General features: G+C 29.6%; 1 protein-coding gene across 1 annotated transcript in view; it reads right to left on the bottom strand.

Annotated features, from left to right (window-relative positions):
* Positions 1 to 23966, bottom strand: part of LOC148233025 (neural cell adhesion molecule 1-like) — a 602564-nt gene that overhangs the window by 77174 nt on the left and 501424 nt on the right. Inside the window, exons 11-14 of the mRNA XM_088190284.1 lie at positions 14429 to 14590; positions 11272 to 11403; positions 5834 to 6007; positions 3031 to 3204 (exon numbers count right to left, since the gene is read on the bottom strand). Coding sequence (XP_088046410.1) covers positions 3031 to 3204; positions 5834 to 6007; positions 11272 to 11403; positions 14429 to 14590 — 642 coding nt within the window. The remainder of the gene's footprint in view (positions 1 to 3030; positions 3205 to 5833; positions 6008 to 11271; positions 11404 to 14428; positions 14591 to 23966) is intronic.

The raw sequence follows: 23966 nt of genomic DNA on the forward strand, positions 1-23966 counted from the left end.
TATTAATTTAATCAATTACATAAGTTACGTTATTAAGTTTAACTTTCTACTATGTTTCAGTATGGTTTTGAATATCGCTTAAATATAAATTTGATTGTTAAGAAAACAATATTTAAGCTATTACAAATTTCAACTCCTTTATAGTTTTATTATTTTGTTTGGATTTAATCAAGTATAAAATAATAAAAGCCAGCTATGAAGAATGGGGTGGGTGTTTTTTAATACCCTAAAGAAGCTCTTTAAACTGCGTGATCATTGCCTAATTAAAGTTGACTAATAATTTGACACCCAAATGTAAAATAGTCATACAAGATGCCTTATGATTAGGGATTCCAATCCCGGGCCAAAATTTTGATCCCGGGATTTCGGTATTGCAATTAGTCGATCCCGGGATCCCGGGACCAGTCCCGGGATAATTTTTATGTTATTTTATGAATAAAAAATAATTTAAAATAAATAATACAATATATTTTTACATCTGTTTTTTATAACGTACAATGTATAAAGTACGTATAATTTTAGTCTTGGGCTTAAAATAGAAAATAATATAATAAAAATAAAAAAGGGAAGGTCTTATATATTTATTTGAGAAGAAAAAAATGAAATTTTGACAATGTATGTACATATGTACATTCATAGACACAATTAATTGAAAACATTATTTTGAATAAAACTCACAAAGTAACATCAAAGCATCAAGTGTTTTATCATTTAGCCTTGATCTGATTTTGGTTCTTAAGCAGCCTGCTGCTGAAAAAGCACGATCAGACTCACAGCCTCAAAGATTCACAGATGACACGTACAACTCGCGCAAGTTTGTACACGAAATATAACGATGTTGTCAATAATAATTCGATTGTGCTTGATAAATCAATCAATCCGAAAAATTCGGGATTATGTTTTATAATCCCGGGACTCATCGGGTATTGAAAATCGTTCGGGATCCCGGGAATCCCTACTTACGATCGATTATTGATAAAAACCCGTTTTTAGTGCAATATCAATGATATTTTAATAATATTTCACCTGCAATTATTTTAATCGGCTGTTGATTCATTTACAGACTAACATTTAGAAAACCATCGTTAACTGCTTAGAACTTTAGTAGCATCTATCTGTGTTGCATTTATAAGACTATGTCAAACTTCTGATCGAGACTAAAAAATACAAATAAAATCCGTCTTTAAAGACGGATTAAGTTTAAATATAAACTATTGGTTAGTTTTAAAAATAAAGAAAAAAATCGTTCGCTCTATTATTAAACAACCCGTGGGTTTATTCTAAAAATGCAATGACCGAGATAACGCACTTATCACGCAAAAAAGGGCAAAAGCAGTGTTGCCAAATCTCCACCTGTTTAAACTCCATCGGTAATGTAAAGATTCTTATAAGAAATACGACGGAAATAAAAAAACCTAATTAGGCCCCAAATCGTCACAATTAGTAGTATACATATATAATAGTAATTACATAAATTGTACGTCATTCACAAAATGTTTATTAAAACTAATTTATAAAATAAATAACTGCCTCTTAAATATAAATAAACGCCTAACCGCTGAATAGGGACAAACTTGAAATAAGTTGTTCTATGTAACTTTTAGTAATAAATACTTATATGTAATTTTTTAAATGTTGTAATAATGTTTTATGAGAATTTGTAAATGCTAAAATTTAAATTCACTAGTCCATGAATACATAATATATGAAATAAAACTTTTAACTAATATGTAGATATAATAATGACATTAAGTATATTTTTCCTAATATATTAAAGGTCTACTTGTAATAATAGTTATTTTTAAAGGGTTAATGTGTTCTATCATACATGATTTTAAACTCATCGTTAGAAAAGGACTGACTTGTGTTTCATTATTGGTTATTTTTGGGTGTCCATAAATAAAATGGTCTTTTATAAACCCACACGAATCTTGTTGAGGGTTCATTACACGATTCACCCTTTTTACACACTCCCTTGCACGACTCGATTAACGATCTCGTTGTGTATGTGTTCCGCCGCGAAAGTTCGATCGGTTCGAAACAAAGTTTCATCAGCACACTTAGCCGAGTTGAATAAATAAAGAGGGTGAACGTTAAATTTTCACGGCGACATCCTAGTCCAGGGATGGCAAAGCAATTTTAACAAGAGAGCCAGAAAATATGTTCAATTATTAAAAAAAACGCGTTGCAAATTAATAATATATAAATAAAAAATATTATTAAATTTAAGCATACCATACAAAAGCTTATTTTTTAAATTTAACTGTCATGATTTAATTTTAAGTTATTCAGATATGTGAGAAGTATTAAAATTAATTAAAAAAAACTTTAATTTTAAACATGTCATATGTTCGCTATCCCTGTTCTAGTCTCTCCTGACTGCTTCCCTAGTATTAGGCAATCACACGTCGTCTAAAAACGGGCAATAACGCCCCTGGGTAAACACAAGGCCCGTCATTTTGCTGCTTCAAACTTTATCCAACATAATTAAAACTTATCGGGATTTTTCCGATATTTTTCGCTTCCGTAAAAATTACCATATGCTTCCAGTTGAAGTGAACATTTAAACTACTCTATTATTGACACAAGCAATACAAGTTGCACTGCTTCTTATTTAGTATTACAATATAAATATTGAACCTTAGAGTTTGCTATTCTGTATACATTATACAAAAATACGATAAAGACAATCGTGAATCAAATATCATACATAATATTTACAGAAGGTGGATATAAACAAACTTTAATTAAATTCAGAGCTTTCAAATTACTTTTCGAGAATCGATTTGTTTGTTCCACGATATGTGAAAGTTTACGTTTCAAAATTGTTTCATTCGACACACGTGTGTGAGACGTTTGCGTGTGATTATCAAAGTTATATTTTAAGTTAGTATAGCATTAATTCAATATCTATACAAAATACATAATAGCATTATTTCTATATAGCTTAAAAAAAACTCAAGTTTTTTTATACAATTAGCGAATTAAAATAAGACCGCGTACGACAAATAAATATAAAAATTGACTTACCCGTTCTTCTTTCAGCATCGTTAAAAGCTATATTTTCCAAAACCACCGCTTCTGAAACTCCTTTTTGATTTTTTGAGTATAATACTATGTTAAGCGTCCCCGTTCCTCCGATCCCTCCTTCAGCGCCTTCCAAAGGCCAAAGCTCCGAAAGTTCCACTCTAAAAGCGGCGATTTCTGTAAATGTCAAATACCATCTCTATAAATAACCATTATAATTAGGATTTAGAGACATATAATAAGATTTGTCTTAATTTTACGTCACATATATAATATATTAGTTTGTGAAGCATTATAGCTAAATTTAGAAAAAGCCGGTAGCAGTTGAATTATTATTATATATATTTTTTAACAGTGTTGCCATCCGCAGCGGCAACAATTGCTTCTCACGATGAAAAATATGTACATATACACTATATATCTTATTATTCTTGCCTTCGATATGGGCTCACTGTAGAAAATACGTTTTTTCCACCCACACGTACTTACCCTTTTCACGTATTCACCTTTCCGAATTCTATCGCATATTATATTATTTTATCCTATAATATACTTGTATAATAATAATATATCATTTATTTTTTAGGTTGTTGGCGTAATACAAATATTCTTACACGCTGTATGTCGATCCATCAACAAAACATTATGTAATTGCTTCAGATGTGCTTTCTTAAAGAAATATTTGCCTTTCTCTGACATTTAAGCTCGATGTCAAACGACAAAAAAATATTTTCACCGTCGCGCTTCTACAGGAAAACCCACTATGCTAATGCGGACATAGAATAATTTTAATAATTTCGTATGCAACGCGATTCGCTTTGGCGAAAAAGGAAACTGTAGTAAACATCCATTAAAATGAGTCAAGGAAATGTTTCGTGAATTGAAGATATACGCGATGGAAAAAGAGATTTAAAAAAATATGATTGAAAGCAAATTTCTGTCTGATACTTTTAGTCATTTATTTTTAATCGATAAAATTAATAAATATCTTTTTTCATACATATTAATTAGCGCTATTAACAAATATCATATATAAGTTTTTATTTTTATACTTATCGATCTTCTCGAAAATTCTCGAAAAATATTGATAAATAAAATAATATATGTAATATATAGTATGTGAATATAATACTCAGTATATTATTGTAGATATCTTGTTGAACATAGGGTTGGATGATCGTTAAAGAGAACAAACTTTTATATGATGATGATTTGTTATAATTGACGTGAATAAGCAAATTACCAGACAGATCTATCTTCTTTGATTGATTACAGAGCGTCGGGTTACGAAAGAGTTTTGGGCTTCCTTATTTATACCCGAACCGTAGAAAAAATAGCAATAACGGCTGTTGCTACTAAACATTTTTCATATTTTGAACAAGATGAAGATAAAAAACCTCTTTGAATTATTGAAAAAATGAGATTTAAGTTCGCCGACAGGAAAATTTTATGGAAAGTTAAAATTAAAATCTGTGGAAAGCTTCACATATATTTTGAAAATCTCCTGTTCCTACGCAAAGCGGTTTTATGTTATTTTATTATAAGTGTAGTTCTAAGATCAGCAAAGCAAAGATAAGGCCAATTAGTATACAATTTTTTTGCGGTTCAAATATTTATTAAATGCTTTCAAGAAGCATGCATATTTTCAAGCACCTGGAACGGACCGAACCTTTTTATGCATTAGGTAAAAAAATGTAGCAGGTCAAAAATGCATTTAAAAATATTAGTGCAAATTTATTTTTTACCAAAATAAGGCTCAAATTTTCGATTTAGCATTTTTATCGAGAAATAATTCTAGAAAAGAAACACTAGGTTTTAGTGCCAAAAATATATATATACATATATATAAAAAAAATATTGTACATAATCTTTATATTACTTACATTTTAAACCTATATTTTTTTTGTAATATAAGTTTTTTTTTTTTGTATAACTCATTATATTTTATGACTTTTACTTTACTATATAATTTATAGAAATGAAAAAGTAAGATATAAATCACTATAGAAAATACCAGATATTTTGTTTCAACTATTGCAGTTAAAATTTGTATGTCACATAATATCTATCACTTAGCTTTGATGGAACTATACTGTCATAACTTTTGTCATATAGTAAAATCGATGTTGTGTAAAAAAATAATAAGTAAATTAATTTTTGCGCATGTACTATATATATTATTTACTTTAGATAGCTTAAACTTTGTAAATATAAAACTTATAGTTACGTATAATAAAAATTAATATAAACTAATAAAATAAACTATTTACATGAGATGAAAAAATATACTCAAATCACTGATAGATAAAACGAAAATTTCAAGAAAAATAATATATTTCTTATATGCAATATTATTTTTTTAGTTTTAAAATCAATAATAAAATAAACCAAGGACTTTAAATTTAATTTTTAATAAATTAAACGTATATTTTGTAACTCAGGTAATCAATTTCAAATCGTATATGTGATGTGATCATATTTAAATAGTATATTTGGTAATACTTGTTTCAGATCACATCGAAATGCTATTTCAAGTTATATGCAAGATAAAATACACGGAAAGCAATAAAAGTTAAAAAAAACATATATTATAACCTATTGACAATACTAGTCATTTCTCTAGAACAGATTGTCGTTTTGAGCTATATAAAAGCCTTGTAGTGTCCGCGTAAAAAACGGTTTATTATTAAAAAAATATATAGTATGTTTTCTGTTTGATGAAAAAAATATATACTTTTAAATCGAAATATATTTAAAAATATTTATTTTTTAATTTTTGTAGCAATATTAAATAAAAAAATATTACCTGACGAAGGCGCTGTTAAATTAAGTCTCTTCCTTTTCGTCCTCGCGTCCACAGCTTCCAAAACAAACGTCTGAGGAAGACCACCGTCGTGTCCAGCGACACATCTAACTTCCAAAGCGTCAGTCGCATTCATGGCGCCCCTTAACGTGCAATTTCTAAGTGGTGACGGTTTGGCTAGAAGCAGACAAAAGAAACAAAAATTCACCAAACAGTACAAATCGCGCGAGTGAGTGACGTGAAAATAAATCACACCCAAATGGACCACTATTGAAAGCGGCGGATATGGCACACATAGTAAGTCTTCCGGCCACAAATGGCGACGATGAATGCCTCAAATTGGATTTCGATCGCACACAAAAAAATACGCCATCGGTTACGTACAATTTCCACGTTTCCACGTCCATCATCCGTTATTAAATTACTGGTGTCCCACGATGCCCGTGCGGCATACGTACTCGCGTTTTAACCGGCGGCCAATATTTACTCTCGTGGCAAAACGAACCAAAAATTTATATGCATAGTGAACATATGTAATAAAATGTATTATCTATTGTCACAGATATGGAAATTGTCCATAGGTTTGTATAACCTAGTAGCATACTTCGCGGATTCTTGAAAATGGTCAAACTAAGTGAAAAATGATACAGGTCTATCAGTGACTCAAAGACATGGCGCAATAACCCGTAAACAAATTATTTATTCTAGAAATTTTGGAGTTGGTAAAATCTCGATATGCATATTTAGTAGCAGCTTTGTTATTAAAAATCTCACTATATAATAAATTGTCAAAATGCTTTAATAAATGTTAGTGTATTGTGTATGAAGCAGTAGTATTGGTACGAAAGTATTTTATATTTTTTTAACAATAAATTTAATATGCAATGCTTTTGCTAAGTTAAAAATTGTAATATTTAAAATTTAAAATTAGCATAATGCAAAAGTTGTACTAATATTTTTAAGGCATATTTAGGTGATACTTTGACTGTTAACACAATGAAAACAATTTAGGCACCCACGGCTTTTGTAATATAAAAACTTTATATTGCTGCGTTTTTCTCTGATTAGTCGAAATAAATTTTGTGTGGGATATTAAACAATTAGACCTTTTTCAAATGCAATAACACATTTGGTAAAACAAGGACTGGTACAACAATAAAAACAATATTAAAAATCCAAAATAACGACAAAGGGTGACCAAACGAAAAAATGCACTTTGAGGCACAGCCGTATATTTCCGGGTGCATTCAGTGGTGCATGGAGCGCACCCCATTCGAATCTATCTACCCGCACATTAACATTTGACCGAGGGCAAAAAGCGTTGCATTTTTGTCCAGGGCACAACAAACTTTCCAACAATTATTTTTATGGTCCAGCAAGTTGTTTTCACGTTTTTGTATACCATATTTTTTTTGGAACATTTGAAAAATACGTAAACATATGTACGTTATAAATTGAAACTTTTACCTACGATACAGTTGTTTTATAAAAGTAAACACACAATCACTATGCTATTTTTTATTAAATAGTCAACGACACATTGATTGAGAGAATTTTTTAGAAAGTAAATTTCACTGCTGATGCAAATGGATTTTTTTGTGTCAATCGATCCAAAGATAGTTTCAACAGTAACTGAAAAATATCTTGGCATAAATAAGCATGTACAATTTAAGTGAGAACAAGAAAAATAATTTTTGTTTTCTTTTAAAGATAAGCTAAGTTCTTTGAGTTTTGAGTTAAGAACTTTACTGATTTACTGAAAATCATAGTGAATATAATACACCCATACCTCGCTTTACGGCCTAGATACGTTCCACGAAACTTGGTCGCAAAGCGAAAGGCCGTATAACGAATCAATTATTCTAATACAAATTCATACAAATTCAATGGGATCGGTTCCAAATTTGTTAAATATGTAACATGGTTTATCATTTAAAATGCATTTTATCTTTTTATTTCATTTAAATCAAAAATACATACATAACAAGTACATACATTTGTACATAAAATAATAACAGACTCCAAAAACCAACAACAATTCATAAACAAAAAAATGAAACAACTTCATGTTACATAAAATATGTGTATGAATACATACATATTTTTTTTAAAATGGCTTTAATCTGAAGACGATGAAGAAATGGTTACCTGCAGATCACTGTCGTTCTCATTTTTCGCTGGTAAGGATGGGCCTGGCTTAAAAAAATTGCCCAGCGTTGTTTGTCTTGCCTTTTTGTCTCTTTCGTTCTTCAGTGATTAATAACAGCTAATGGCTGAGTTAATTCCTCGAGAAACTTTAGCGCTAGGTTCGACGTCAGGATCGTTTTCAAGGAAGATGTTTATTCCTTGTTCGAAATAGGAAAAAGCTTTTGACAATATTTTTGATGTTAGCTGTTTGAATACAACAGGCTCTGTCTCTTCATCAAATGCCGGTTCTGCTTGCAACTGAATGAGTTCCTCATATGAAAGGGGTTCCCTATCAGCTGGAAGTAGATCAAGCACATCACGTTCGTTCAAATCTTCAAAGCCGAGATCATGTGCTAGACTCAAAATGTTTTGCCTAATTTCAGGAAGGCAATTAACTTCTACATCAGTACTTTTTACACATTCTGGCCATATTTTTTTCCAAACATGGTTCATTGTTGTTAATTTTAATTCCTTCCGTAATTCACTGATGCTGTCAACAGCATCCTTGATGTTATAGTTTTTCCAAAATGTTTTAATTGAAGATTTACCATTGGCTTCCCTTATAAGTTGTCGGAAAGTTCGGCGTAGGTAATATGCCTCAAAAGTGGCTATTGCACCCTGATCCATTGGTTGGATCAGAGCTGTTGTATTTTTCGGAAGGTACTCAATCATGACATCTTCAGATAGTTCAGATAAATTAGTAAGATGCCCTGGTGCATTAACCAAAATTAGCAAAGCCTTGTTGCTTAAGTTATTGTCTCGCAAATATTTTTTCACTTCTGTGCAAAAGTGATTTTTGATCCAATCCTTTAAAGTAGCTTTAGTCATCCAAGCTTTCTAGTTGGATCTCCATATGACGGGTAATTGTTTTTTATTTAGTCCTTTAAGAGGCCTTGGATTTTCGGACTAATATATTAAAAGTGGTTTTAGCTTAAAATCACCCGCGGCATTTGCACCAAGTAGCAAAGTTAATCGTTCTTTAGACACCTAATAACCAGGCACAGATTTTTCAGTTTTTGAAATGTACGTGCAATCAGGCATTTGCTTTCAATAAAGCCCTGTTTCGTCTACGGTAAACACTTTTTCAGGTTTATGGCCACCTCTTTCAATAATTCCCTTTAAAATGTTAGTATATTCCTTAGATGCAGCCTCATCGGCGCTAGCTGCTTCACCTTTCATTTTAAAATTATGCAAATTAAATCTATTTTTAAATTTTTTAAGAAATCGACATCGAAAAAAAGTTTTTTTGCCGTTATAGCGAAACATTTTAGGCCGTTAATCGAAAACGTGCCTTAATTGAAGAGGGCCGTTATAGCGAAAGGCCGTATAAAGAGCGGCCGTCTAGCGAGGTGTGGGTGTATAAACGGCGCGTTATTTATATATTTTATTAGCACATTCCTCGTATTTTATGTGAAATTTTCAATGAGATATTTTGTTATACGCAATTCATTCGTAATTGAGAATAATTCTAGCTCAGGTGTTTCATATAAAGGTGCGTTTGACCTTTGCTTTTTTCCTATTGATTCACTTTAAAAAATAAAGTGTAGCAAGTTTATAAATAGCAATATAATACATTTTTATTATGTGTTATTTTTATGTGACAATTATAATATAATTAATATAAAGCAATACTTTTTTCGGAAAATTCAATATAGAACGCTTTTATAATATTGATTAAAAATAGTTTTACTAATATTATTATTCATACTATCAATTATAATATTTTATGATAAAAAAAATTATTACATGAAATGATAACACACATACAAAAAAATATTTCAGACGCTAATCTCTTAATATAACAAATAAACCATATAAAAAATAGTATATCAAATTAAAATACGATATTTGTGATAAGTATATGTAATTTTTATCTAAAGTATTTAGAAATGTAATCATTCATTTATTCTTTGATGACAGTCATTATATGCTACTATAAAGATTCCAATCGTGTAGTAGATAAATTTATGAAAATTAACACTGAATATCTGACTTAAATATAAAATTTAAATGTTATAATTAATATTAAAACAACTCAATAAAAATAATTTCAAATGCTTCGTGGTTTGTTGGCAACTCAAAACATAAAGACTGAAAAATAAATATCCTTTCTGAAAATATGCTAAATAAATTTAATTTAAAGCATTGCGTACAAATAAAACTCTCATAATAATTAATTGATATAATTTAACTAAGAAAAACCAGTCGAATAACCAGATACACTATATAATAATAATAATTCTAGCTATATAAAAACAAAAATATATTTATCAATACATGTACACAAACAAATTTTATTATACACATTTACCACATTTCACGGAACCGCTTATTTCACTTTTTTAAATATACCTTTTATCGATTGTCCCCTGCCCCCATACACGTTTTGCTTTGCAGCTTTCACGCCATTCATCCGGTCTATGAGTCTTTCAACGAAAAACATATTTAGCGCCGGTACCATTGAATAAGTCCCATACGAACGATTCGTCTTATAGAGCGCGCGATTCAATACCTGCCCGAAATTTCCGAAGAAATTATTATTAAATACTACGTTCTCGCAATTTCATGACTAATATCCTTTTATATGTATTATATATATGTATAATATATTATACATATATGATATAATGCGCATGATTCGTTACGTGAGCTACATCGTTATTGGGAACGTTTCGAATTGAACGCAACGTCGATAGTTCAATGGGGGTCTAGGATTCTGTTGGATTACGCGCTCAGTAACTTTGAACTCGATACCTTGACAATTCGCAAAATTGAATTTAATGAACCGACATCACGAATGGTTCCGCAATACAGGGTGACCCAAAAGCTCAGATCAGTCAAATATCATTGCGCAGCTTCACCCCAAGACAAGATATGTATATAAATTGTAATTTATTGTGTAATCTATATTATATATAAAAAAAAACGGTTTACTATATAAAAACCCATCCGCACCTCATTTTACACCCCTCTCTCTATTTTATCCTGTATTATTTTCTCGCAGAAAACTCAGCAGATTTAGGTGGCGCTGCTTATGTATTTGTATATAAATGGGACGCAATATTTTTACATAATTTCCGTATATAAATTGATTCGAAATTGTGATGCGTGTATTATGCGGCGCGCGCGTACATAAATTGCGACAGCGCGCGCGTGGAAATTCTGCGTCCGTTTTGCTTTCCAGATTTGTTCATTTGAATATTTTTTCTAGTTGTGCAGTATATAGTAAGGGGAAAGACGGTATGATAAATTACCTGCGGGCACCAGTTGGTACAGGCAAGGCTCGGCTTGTCTTCCGATGGCGTTTGTGCCCCTGCATGACAGGGTGCCGTAGTCTCTGGCGCTCGCGGGGGTGTACCTCAGCTCGCTGGTACCGTGAGAGTTACCTAAATAGGAGACAACAAATCAACTTTAATTTTAAGTAATGATTAAACAATATATATATTTAAGAACAATATTATTTTCTCAAGAAAATGCAGAATACAAACTACTCGGAAATGAGACTTGCGAGTCATATGCGGTTAAATTAGGACAAAGTAAATATTTTTTGTATCGTAATTTATTACTAAAAAAAATATTCGTCGCGTTTACAAGTTTTTTAGTGCATTAAAAAGTGTATCGATAACTCACCAAAAAATATTTTGAGTGATTGCAAGTCTGACCTGTATATCTTTCCTTCCTTTTGCTTTCATATCGTACTGTTATCAGTGTTCCAAAACTACCTCTAGATAATCTCAAAAGGAGGTCAGCTTTAACATTAAAACAGTTGCTTGTACGCGGAATTTATTTGATTTTAGGGGTATGTCGACTTTAGCTGCTTGCTTTATTTGTTTCTGGTTGATATTGGTAAACCCAGGTGTCATATATGTACTATAGTAAAAAATATCATTAGTAATAATTACTTATGCTTCAAAGCGTTCACAAATTTTTATATTTCGAAGCTAGCATGTGGTACAAATTTGACACTATGAGACACTATGAAGAGTGCTGATCTTAAAAAGTGAGACTATTTCGTTCACTGTTACTCTGTTTCAATGGATAATCGAATTTCACTAATACGTAGGTATTAGTCAGATATCTAACTCACTTCACTTTCAAATTTTCTTGTGTATTTATAAACACGCTAGAGGGACTTTAAAGTTAAGACTCGAGACTTTGCTTATTACTAAGAATTCTGAAGGCGGTGCTGTTAAGTGCTGTTAAAAAATTAAATTATATTATATGTTAAAAATCACAGGTATATAAAATAAAATTAATTGAAACAAATTAAAAGTATTTTATAAGATTCTTCACCATGTTTTAAATATACTTTTTTTAAGCAACTTGAAAAATAGTTTGTATTGACAACATGATCGGGATTTTGTAAAAAATATATAAAACTAATGACTTCAATTTTGACTTTCAGGTTTGTAAACATTTCGTACGATAAAATTATTTAAATTTAAAATATTTTTTTAAAAGGTAATTAGCAATAGTTTTAGAAGTCCATAAAATGGTATCTCGGTGACTCAGAGTTTCAACTGCCAGTTTTATAGGAGCGAGTACTTTATACATATTTTCTAATACGTGAATGTTCGATGCATTCTAAATATGGCCGATGTCAAGATTTTCTAATGCAATTCTATAATTTTAAAAATCTTTTGATCATGAGAATTAAGATATTCCACATTGTCTTCATGTAGAGATCTTCATTAAGCTCGACATCAAATTCACTTTTACATCATTTTGTAAAATTGTACCTTTTGTTGGACTTTTTCGAAATAGTATGATAATTTGTTTGTCTTATTTAAAAACTGCTTGGTGTCAAATATAGTTTTTTATTTGGAATTTCTGCACATTCATCATTTTCAAACTCACTTTCCTGAATAAATTATTCATCGTCGTTATCCACTTCACTAGAATTTCCATATTTTTGACATTCATCCTCTTTTTGGTATAAAATGTTTATAACAGCTAGATGAATTGCATTATTTAGGTAAAGTTGTTCTTAGACAGGACTCCCACGTCCAATTTTTTTATGACAATGTCGGTTTTAAAAATAATTTCGAACTCTTCCAAACGATTCTTAATCATTCTTCGGTTTTCAGAAGAATCACGTCATCCTGATATGAAAACTAGTCCTAAATTAAAAAAAACGATATTAAAATATCTTCTATTTCGAAAACTTGTCCATTCATCCATAGTTAGGCTAAAGCGAGTACACACTCTCTAAGAATATTTATTTTGCTAATAATCTCTTTTTTTTGTCTTCGTGAAAATTTGAAATTAATTTTATGGTATCCAACTGATTCATCAGCAGTGTATTAACCTTTTTGTTCGATGGATTTACGAATAAAAGCACTATTTGTTATAGCTTTGACAGAAATATGATCTTCAGCAGCTAGCCGGACGAAGTGATTTTCTTTATTTGCTAACATATTTAATTCTCTTTGCACTTTTCGAGCATTCTATATCTGTCGATTCCAGAGTTTTTTTGTCGATGTGAATTTGATGAATTTTTATTAAGTGTCTTCCCAATCCACTTGTGTTCGAACACTTACAAGAAATTTGCTTTGGACAGCGAATATGATGGGCTGCTTCTTTTTATGTGAGTTTTTGAAATGTTTCCACACTTAGTATCAATTTTTATCCATTATGGGCTAAAATAATTAACAAAGAAAATAGTTGAATAATAAAAATGATACTATACGTACTGTAAACGACAAATATAAGTAAGGTAAATAAATAGTAACTTTTGTAATATTAATAGTGAACGACGGGAAATGTAAGTACGAGAAGAACGTATTTGGCTTAAGTCAAAAGACAAACTGATACTTTCAATAAAATCAACTCAAGGAGAATTATTCTAGAAATAACACAAGGAATAAAAAAGTGCCAGGCGCTACTTTTGCGGGATTTATCTAATTGGAAAATAAATAAAGATAAGTAACATAATTCATAAAATAAACCCTAAATAAATAAATAAAGAAGTTTTCCGCTTCAATACAGCAGTGCATTAAAGGAACGTTGCGGAATCTACCCCTGCATTCATGTTGTGCATAGACAATCCACGAATGATGGCATTGTAACATTTAACATTATTTATTTATTTAATAAACTTGTAAACCAACAGTTTAATTACGATGAGCTAAAGCAAAAATAATTATATAGCAAGAAGTGCTGAAAGCGAATATAATAGTTAAAATAATAATTTATCTTATTTAAAAGATGGATTTTATTTATACAAATCTAAACGATGTATAATATTTATTTAATATCAAAGAATCTAAGTACGTGTATGTATGTATAATTATTTGATAAAAAGAACTTCGTCAACAAGGTAATTTTTTTAGGGAATTTTGCATGCGAGCGTGGGCAATAGGATGATCCCCTATTGGACTTTTATTTTTATACGACATGTTTACGAATTACCATATCTGGCCGGTGACACGTCGAAGCTTTCGCCGCTGTTATTGAATTGCCATATGAAAGTGACATCGGCAGGATCAGCTTCCACGGAGCACCTGACCCTCAGTGACTCGTCCAGGGCCGCACCTATCACAGTCACGTCGCTGCTCGAACACACGGGGGCATCTGTAAAAAATAAATAGGAACATATTTATTTCTGAAACAGTATTTAATACTGATTTAGTATTATATATATAAATATATATTAATATACATATATATATATATATATATATATATATATATATATACAATAAAGTGACGAAATGTAATGATGTGTAAATTATGTGATTCCGAATATTCTGATATTACAGAGGAGCCTCAGATATTTAAATTAGGGATCATTTGAATTAATTTTCGTTCATTCCAGGTCACCCAATGTAACCTTGGCTGCACGTGCTTAGAAGATATATCGATGGCATTAAAAGTAAATTGGGTAACTATGAATGAAAATACTTAATAGTGCCACTTGCACGTATCAATATTACGATACAAATAATAAAATATTCTTGAGATAATATGTCAACTTTAGTTTTTATAAAAGCAACAGTGAATCTACTGTAAAATAACTTGTATTTGTTTTATGCAATAACTACTAGGATTTTCAACTAGTTAAAATATCATAATATTGCTTATTCAATATGTTCAAGGAACAAATGTTCATGATTATAAAAGCTTTTTTATTTCATTTATAAATAAACTTACTATAATTGAGTTTCAGTTTTAAAAACAAGTACACTTTAACTGAAAACATTTTGAGACAAACACTTACTTATTGTCTTTAAGTTTTAATTTAACATTCAAGTACTCTTACTGAAAATATTTCAAAGAAAACACTTGGCGAAATCCACATAAAAAATTAAACACAAGTAGGAGCCGCGCGTGTAAGCGATTTTCGCAGTATTCAAGGGCTTTTCCCTGGAATAGACAATCAGTATTACGGAATAATGGAGAAGACATGTCGGATTTGAAAAATAAATTGCTCCTTTATTTTTTTTTCAACTCCCTAATCCGAATATATAGCCGCGACGAGGGCACATGCTCCAACTTAAACAAATAAATCTAACACGACTGTTTGAAATGCTTTATGCTATTTTTTCCATTCTATTCTTGTATTTTCTTCTAGCTATTCTCCCATATGCTCAAACGTCGCCGCTGTGTTTTCTTCCCTTTTTCTCCCGTTTTAATTTAATGAATTCGAAACAATAAAAGTTTGAGCACTTGTTGCACGGGGGCGTATGGCGCAAGTCCTCCCCTTGAAAGTGTAATCTTAACAAGCCGGAGCTCGAAACTTCGTAATTACAATATAATTCAACCGTCCGAGGAGAAGTTGGCCTTAATTTATTCTTTGAAAGCAATGAAACGGAAATAAATGTATTTTTAATTAAATTTACAGATGCTCGTGTCTGCTCGGGCACCGACCGAAGTGACCGTCATAAGAGCAGCCTTGAAAAAGACCTTGAAGAGACACGGTAAAAAGAAGGTCAGGTGCTCTTAGGAAACCTATCTTGCTTGGGTCACTTTTATATTATTATTTAGACATTTTACCAAAAGAATATTTGTATAATAAATATTTTCGTGGTATCCTTTCAAATATAAAAAGGTGTTAGAAAGGGAAATATTATTTCAATATATGTCGATAATTTGTAATAAATATATCATTGTATGTGCTAGAAGATAAAAATTAACCTATACATACATAACTACCGGTTATCAAAGATAATACACCAATAGCAAGCAACAAGCAACAACAGCAATAAATGGCTGGATCTTTCTTTTATGCTGCTATTATAACAAAGATAGTCATTCTGGTTTCTCAATGTTTTTCATTTATCGAAAATTCTAAAGAAATTTTAATAAATAAAAAAATATACGTACTATATAGTATGTGATTATAGAAATACACTATTCTAATGTAGATACATTCATATCATAAATAAACAAAGAATTGGATGATCGTTAAGGAGACCGAACCTTAACAGGACGATGATTTATTATAATTGAAGGACCAGAACTGATTAATTTTTCTTCAATTAATTATAGAGTAGTCAATAATGGCTAAATCTTCTTTTTCATATTTTAGTATTTAAAAAAAAACAAGATTTAAGTTCGCCAACTGGCAAATTTTATGGATATAACTCTGGAAAGCCCCCATATATTTTTGCAATCTGCCGATCTCTACACGGAGCGGTTTTTTTATCCGATTATTATCGGTAGTTTTTAGATTATCAAAGCAAAGGATGATTAAAGTAGTTTGGAAAATCGTAAGCAAAATTTTACTATTCAGATATTTCTGACATTTAATAAAAGCTTCCAAAAAACATACAATAGCAGAGTAAAAAATGCAGCATTATTAAATCATTAAAAAATATTTGAATAAATTTCATTTTTTGCAAAATAGGTTGTAATTTTTTTTGAGAAATCAGCAAATTTCTCGGGAAATGAGAATTTTATATGATTTTAGATTTTTTATAAGAAAATCTCGAAAAATATTTTTTAGAAAGAAGCATTTGATTTAACTAAGACACCTTTAATTATTTATTACGATATTTTTAATGACTTATAAGTGTCAATACATATATCTATCGATCAATAGTCTCACTATTTTAAACTCACAGTATGGTTCTGGAAAATTAAAGACAGATTTTGATATAATTCCAGCTAGTAAAATTTAAGAAATAAAGGACTGTTATTTGTTTTTAACTTGCCATTGACAATTTTTTTCTAAGAATGGGAAATTACGAAGTGATTAATCATTTTTGCGTATTTATTTAATTAATTAATTTATTAAAATTAAGGTACCATTAGACCTAAAAGGATAACCTAATGCGTCACAATGGCGAAATGCATGAAATATATTAAAATTTAAAAAATGCATACAAATATTTATAAATGTAATACCATATATATATATATATATATATGTACCTACATACAAATACATAAATGCAGTCTCACACACACATACACATATAACTAAAAATTGAAAACATGGTAAAAAGACAGACACAAATCGCTTCAACAGGTGTGCATTGTCACATACGAACTGAACCAACTCCCCGAATTATTAAGATCAGTAGCAACGAATTTGCCATTTTTCCAATTCTGTGACATAAAATATAAATGTATGATCATATGGGATATGATAACACTGAGTCGCGTTATTGGGTTTTAAAAAAGCACATTTTCAAGCTACTGAAAAATAATATAGATAATCTAAAGATTCTAGAAGAACTTCGTTTTTGTGTGCCAACTATTTACCATAGCTTGCCTATTGTTTGAAGTATACATGCAAGAACAGTAGTATCGGACAACTATGTTGGATAGTATTTTTTTGCCCTCAACTAGGTATTCACAGTGAACGCATTGTGATCTAGACATGCATACAAAATACATTTTTCAGTGTATTTTTTTTGTGCTGTTAAAGTAAAATATCGTATTTTATAGTTTATCAGAATATATAATATGTGTCGGAAAATTTTGCTGTAACATCACGTGAAAGTACTCTTTTTCTTTAATTTGTAATCAACCTCTGGTGGTATCCAAGTTAATTAAGATAAAACATTATTTTCTAAATCTAATTCCATAATGTTATTGTTAATTTAAATAAGTTAAAAAAAAATATTATAGCGAAACTATAAATAAGATTATACACTGAATATATTAAAATATTATAACACATTATAGAAGGTACATTTAATTAAATGTTTAAGGTTCTTGATTATTGTATGAAAAGTAATAGCAGATTACAAATTAATAATCAGTATCGTCTAGATTTTATTTATTAAAATTCAAGTAAAGTACATAGATAATAAATATAAAATAAATATACCATGCATGTACAGGAAAACTTATGAACTGAAACAAATGGTAATGTAAAGAGCATAACTCGCATTTAAAATAATTTAAAGGATTTTGAGTTTGACAGCAAAAACAATGAATTTTATCATGAAAATTAAAATATAAAATGGCCCAGTTCTATGTGTATTGTAACATATTACTATTTATTATTATTATTTTCTGTCATGTAAAGACAAAACGACCCATTTTTGGTTGTATGACAGTAAGATTTTGGTCATCGGACACGTGTGCTGGAGGCCGTGAGAACACGACGCCAGGTACCCAAGGATTACTTGGCATGTTTGACATAAGCTCTGGCCTGGACCGGTTTGCTTTGGCCTGAAAGCCTACTTACCCTCGCGACGTAATAAGCTTATAAAACACTACATGTTATTATTCTGGTGACACAAGCACGAATATATCGAAAGGGGGAGAATATTTTCTTTCTCGTAAAATAAAAACATGATTCTTAGAGTGAACCAAGCGCAGCCGTTTACACCTCAAACATGTACATAATAAATATATGTACTGTAAATAACGCTTGAGTAATGGTATCTTTTAAATTAAATAAATTAAATATTACCCATGTAAAATTAAATACGTGTCTTATAAATTTCCATAAATCTTACGAAAACTTTCGACAGCCACAAAAAGTTGTTATCTTTTAATAAGAAAATTGTCTATGTGTCATGATTTATTGGCACAATTAAATACTTATACAAAATGAAAATTCTTGCTTAAATATTATCTTAATAGGCGCAATAATAAATACCGATTTGTAAATAAAAATTAGAGAAGGTAAATTTTACACATTTTCAACAGGACAATCTCAGGATTTAGAAATACAAATTTAAAAAAATTGTAGAAATATTAATCTTTCATTTATCTATTCACTCTATGTTGATTGGATCAATGAGTTCAAATTTATACTAAATATAGATCAGGAAATAATTTATTTATCTTAAATTACTAATTTTTCACAATATTTTGTTGCTAATTCAATATTATTTCTACAATAGTTATTTAAATGTGGACACATTTTTAAATTCTGGTAGTAATTTTTTATCTACTTTAAAAATAAATACTATGATATCTATGTATGGATTTTCATTATATGTAAATTATTATGAATCTGTAAAAATTATCGCTTTGGAATACTATATTTATTTTTATTTGTTTTTATTCTTATTTTTATTATATATTTAAAATCATAGTTAAATTCAAAGACTATGTAGCCTATCCCCCTAATTTAATTATTAATATATTTTGAACTCATTCATTATCACTTCCACATATTTTCCATTGTAAATTTATTTGATTAAAATCAACTATTAATTATATCCAATACCTATATATTAAACTAACTTATCTTTTAAAATATATTATTAACTTTAACGTTAGATGGATTCGAATCTAATATGCTGTCCGAAATATTGACCGATGAGGGCGTTGAAAGAAAATTAATTAATTTATTATTTTACAAACTTTTTGATCAGAGACGTATTTCCTAGAATGTGAAAAGAAAATTTACAGCAGGCATAGAAGTAACTTTCGGGAAATATATAGAATACCGCTTTTAAAGTATACGGTTTGCGACTGTTTGTCAGTTAACTATTAGAAATTTAAATAAATAGATAATTTTTTGAAACAAGGCGTATAAAGAACCATGGAGTTTGGAGCCGCATTAGTCACTCGAGTTAATTGAGAATTTTTTTGTATAGTTTTTAAATATGCGCTAAATTTAAATTTAGCTTTTGATTTTTTTAAACATAAGTGTACTATATTGTAGAATGCTTAGCATATTTTGTTGTCAATGATATACTAGCTATAAATATGATATAATGATTTAGTTATTAAATATTTTAAGTTAATCATTTTAATCAAGTTAAGCATCATAAAAATATTTTTTATAACTTTGTTGTCAAATATAGTCGTAAGAATGACAAAATTCATCATAACAAATAATAAAACATGCTTATAACCAAAAGTTACTGGTAATTTAACTATTGTATAAAAATTATTGCTTTACAAAATTTAATAAAAAAAATAAAATAAAACATATTGTTATAACAGTAGATTCTTAACATTAATATAATATCAACATATAAAAGTAATATAAAAATAACTGATATATTAAAAGTTTTTTTTAAAAAATAATTAGCTTTATTAAATTACATAATAATAAATATGAAAATCTTAGATTTTAGAGCTTAAAACTTTTTAAAAAAAGTGTACTATTTCCATAATAAATAAAATTAAGGCGTTTCGAAAAGTACTAGTGTTTATAAATTTGATCTAGAATGATTTTCAATTATGTTTTGCATTTTTTTTGTGTTTTTCTTAATAAAGTAATTTGTATAGTATAATATTAATATTAAAATATTGAGGACTATTTTTCAAAAATCCGAACAACGAGTGAAAATTATAATAAAGAAGTAGCTATATACCTCTGTATCTATGCGTATGTATACTTTGATGTAATTGGATAGTTTAATAGGACACCTGTATTGTTGTCATGTCAACGGAAAACACTCGACAGCAAGATCAAAACTTGGTAATTGAATCCTTTTGTATACAAAGCGCCATTTCGCCTATTGGGGAAGGTGATATTTATTTACGTGAAAAAATGCGCAACAATCCTTGGTGATCCTGTGATACCACGGACGCATTAACAGCGCCACAATCTGAAACACATTTGGCGAAGGACCGAATTTAACGGGGTCCACCTTGATGAGGGTCCTCGGTTTCGGGACCTGGTCGCACCGCACGCCAGATCCCCTTGTAGAGCTCCTAAAAGCCCCGAGAAAACAGCCTGACTAAGCCCCATGGACGATGACCTGCGACATGCGGAATATGCTCAGACAGATGTGTGATTTAAAAATATGAATCAGTACATAGGCGAGAGGTAATAAAAATAAAAAAATGAATGAGGTTTCATTTTAATTGAAATAAATATTTTATCAGCGATTCCTATACAGAAATAAAAAAAAACGAAAAGTAAATATATAATTCTATTCCAATACTTTCAGTCCTGTATATATTTATACTTTTATATTGTTGAGTTTTTAAATCTTGTATTTAAAAATGGCTTGCTTAAATTGCTCAGTGCAAATGTGAATTAAGAAAATAATATGTTATAATTTAAACTCACAGCTGCAAAGAATGAAGCTGTTCTACAACAAAGGGACCAATAAACAACAAATAAACAAACTCTTCATGTCGGATGAACTAATTTACTCGACATTAAACTATATTACCCTCTTTGGGACTGTTCATTGTCAACGTTTATATTATGTTATAATATCATATACACGCAGTTTATTACGCTATTTTCTCACAACATATCATATATTATAAACAAAAACATTATTAATAAATATTTTAATGTATGTAAATGTACATATTTATATCATAGCCAAATACAAGGTTTCCTGATTTATTTTATATTGAAATTATGTAAAAAAATGTAACATATTGCCCTCTCAAAATACCCTATTGATTTCTAAAACGTTAAAACGAGCTCGCGACGGGATTGTGAAATTCGAATGATATGTAAATATCAATTTTCCTCGTTGAGATATCAAAACCCTACCGAGCCAATATATACGCCCGCGCTTTTGCCGAAGGGGCGAATCAATATTTGTTAATGCTAATTTCCGTGTATGAAAACAAAACGACCCATTTTTGTCATTCGCTCGAAAGAACAGAATTTGCCAAGAAAAGGATTCGTACATTACTTGGATTTTGAAAGATAATTTACTGTTTTTTTATGCTGCTTTAATTCTTTTTTACTAGCATAAATAGTAAATACCACTGGTCTATCGTGATGACGAATTAAAAAATTGATTTCTTAGTAAAATTAATATTTTTTTGGAAGTTTTGCCATTACAAATATAAGATTACATTAATATAATTTATTGAATTATTTTACGGTATATTTTAAAGGTACTCCATTATATTTAAATGGATTTAAAGTTGAACCATTCTTAAAAATAAATTATAGCTCTTAAAATACTCTATCGACTGACAGCTGAGTTTAAAGCTATTGTTGACAAGCTGGGATTGTTGTCAATAACTGCATTTACTGCAGCATTATCTAGTGTACGAATAGTTGAATATTTAACCAAATGCACAATTTGTACATAGTCAACCGGCTAATAGCATTGATATATTTCTCTTAAGCGCTCTCTGAACTATAATTGGAAATTGCTGCCCATGATATAATTGCACAACTCTAATTACTGTGAAAAAAATAGTATGAAATTTTTTTTTATAGGAATAACTTCAAACATTGCCTTATTTTGTAATGTGAAACTACTCGAATGCCTTTATTGATCTTTGAATAGTTTTGGATGTCGAATTCATCATATAATGCGTACATAATCGTACTATATGTATTAAGCTAGTATGAACAATAGATTAACTCAACTCACGTAACGGCCGTTATAATGGCCGCCGAGAACCTCCCATGAGACCCCCTGTCAATTGTGATGGAGCTTTTTTCCATTCAAACAATCCCAATGACCCACATATGTAATTAAATGAACGTCAAAACCGCAAACTCGCACAAACATTCGTTTATGCGTGTAGTACTGCAGATACCATCCGAGCTACGTAAGATTACAGCGATCGTTACATATTTTATTACGCCTAAAGATCGCTTATCGTCTGTTTTTTTCTACTCCTCTATGTGTACATATAAAAAAATATTATCTCAATAAGTATAAAAAATGACGTTATTGTTTCCTAAGCCCATCATTATACCCTCTCAGGTATAAAGGATAATAATCATACGTATACTATTATAGTACGTTTATATCCTCCTGCCGTAGCATATATTCAAAGATAATCCCCGACAGGAAAAATTGTACAAAAGATCCCCTTTCTTGTGAAATAACCGAGGCCAGGGTGAAAAGGGTTTTTTAAGGAGAAAATAAAAACAACAACGTTAAGTCACGTATACATATTTATGCTAAGCGTATTGTAAATCGTAATCAGGACAAGCTTGATTGACGGATAAAGCAAGGGAAATAAGGACTAGGATTATTTTACACTGTGTCATATAATAAAATATTCTTTATTAAATTATACTGTAACAAAAACTTGTTAATTTCTTATTCTTTTCATAGAATAAATATATTCTTAAACTTTTTATATTCAAATGCGATTTTTTCTTCATAAGAAAACTCATATATCAAAAGTCTGGTATATAACTTTATATCTTATAAATGTTATATTTATGTAAGTATATAAGTTGTGTTTCCCGGACCAAAGAATATTCTAATTTTCATCAGTTGACTAAATTTTCGCTAGATATACGTAATTTATATTCTAAATTTATAGCAAATAACAGAGTTTTAGCATTTTAGCATTTATATTGACTGGCAACACATATTATATTTATATACACAATGTAAGAAGAAACAATCATAATACACCTATATAATATTATATTTTGTTGTTAACAAATTAAGGTTACAACAAATCAAGAAAATTAAAAATGGAATAAAATTGTGAAGGAAATACAAATTAAATACTAGTAACTATTTTTACAAATCACTTTAAACTCATTAGTTACAATTTATTCATATTTGTTTAACATCATTCAGTTACAAAAATATCTACTATACATATACAAAATATGAACAAAAATATTTTGTCT

Source organism: Plectrocnemia conspersa, unplaced genomic scaffold (assembly GCF_051122295.1).
Source record: "Plectrocnemia conspersa isolate PC_06_02 unplaced genomic scaffold, ASM5112229v1 ptg000008l, whole genome shotgun sequence".
Lineage (NCBI taxonomy): Eukaryota > Metazoa > Arthropoda > Insecta > Trichoptera > Polycentropodidae > Plectrocnemia > Plectrocnemia conspersa.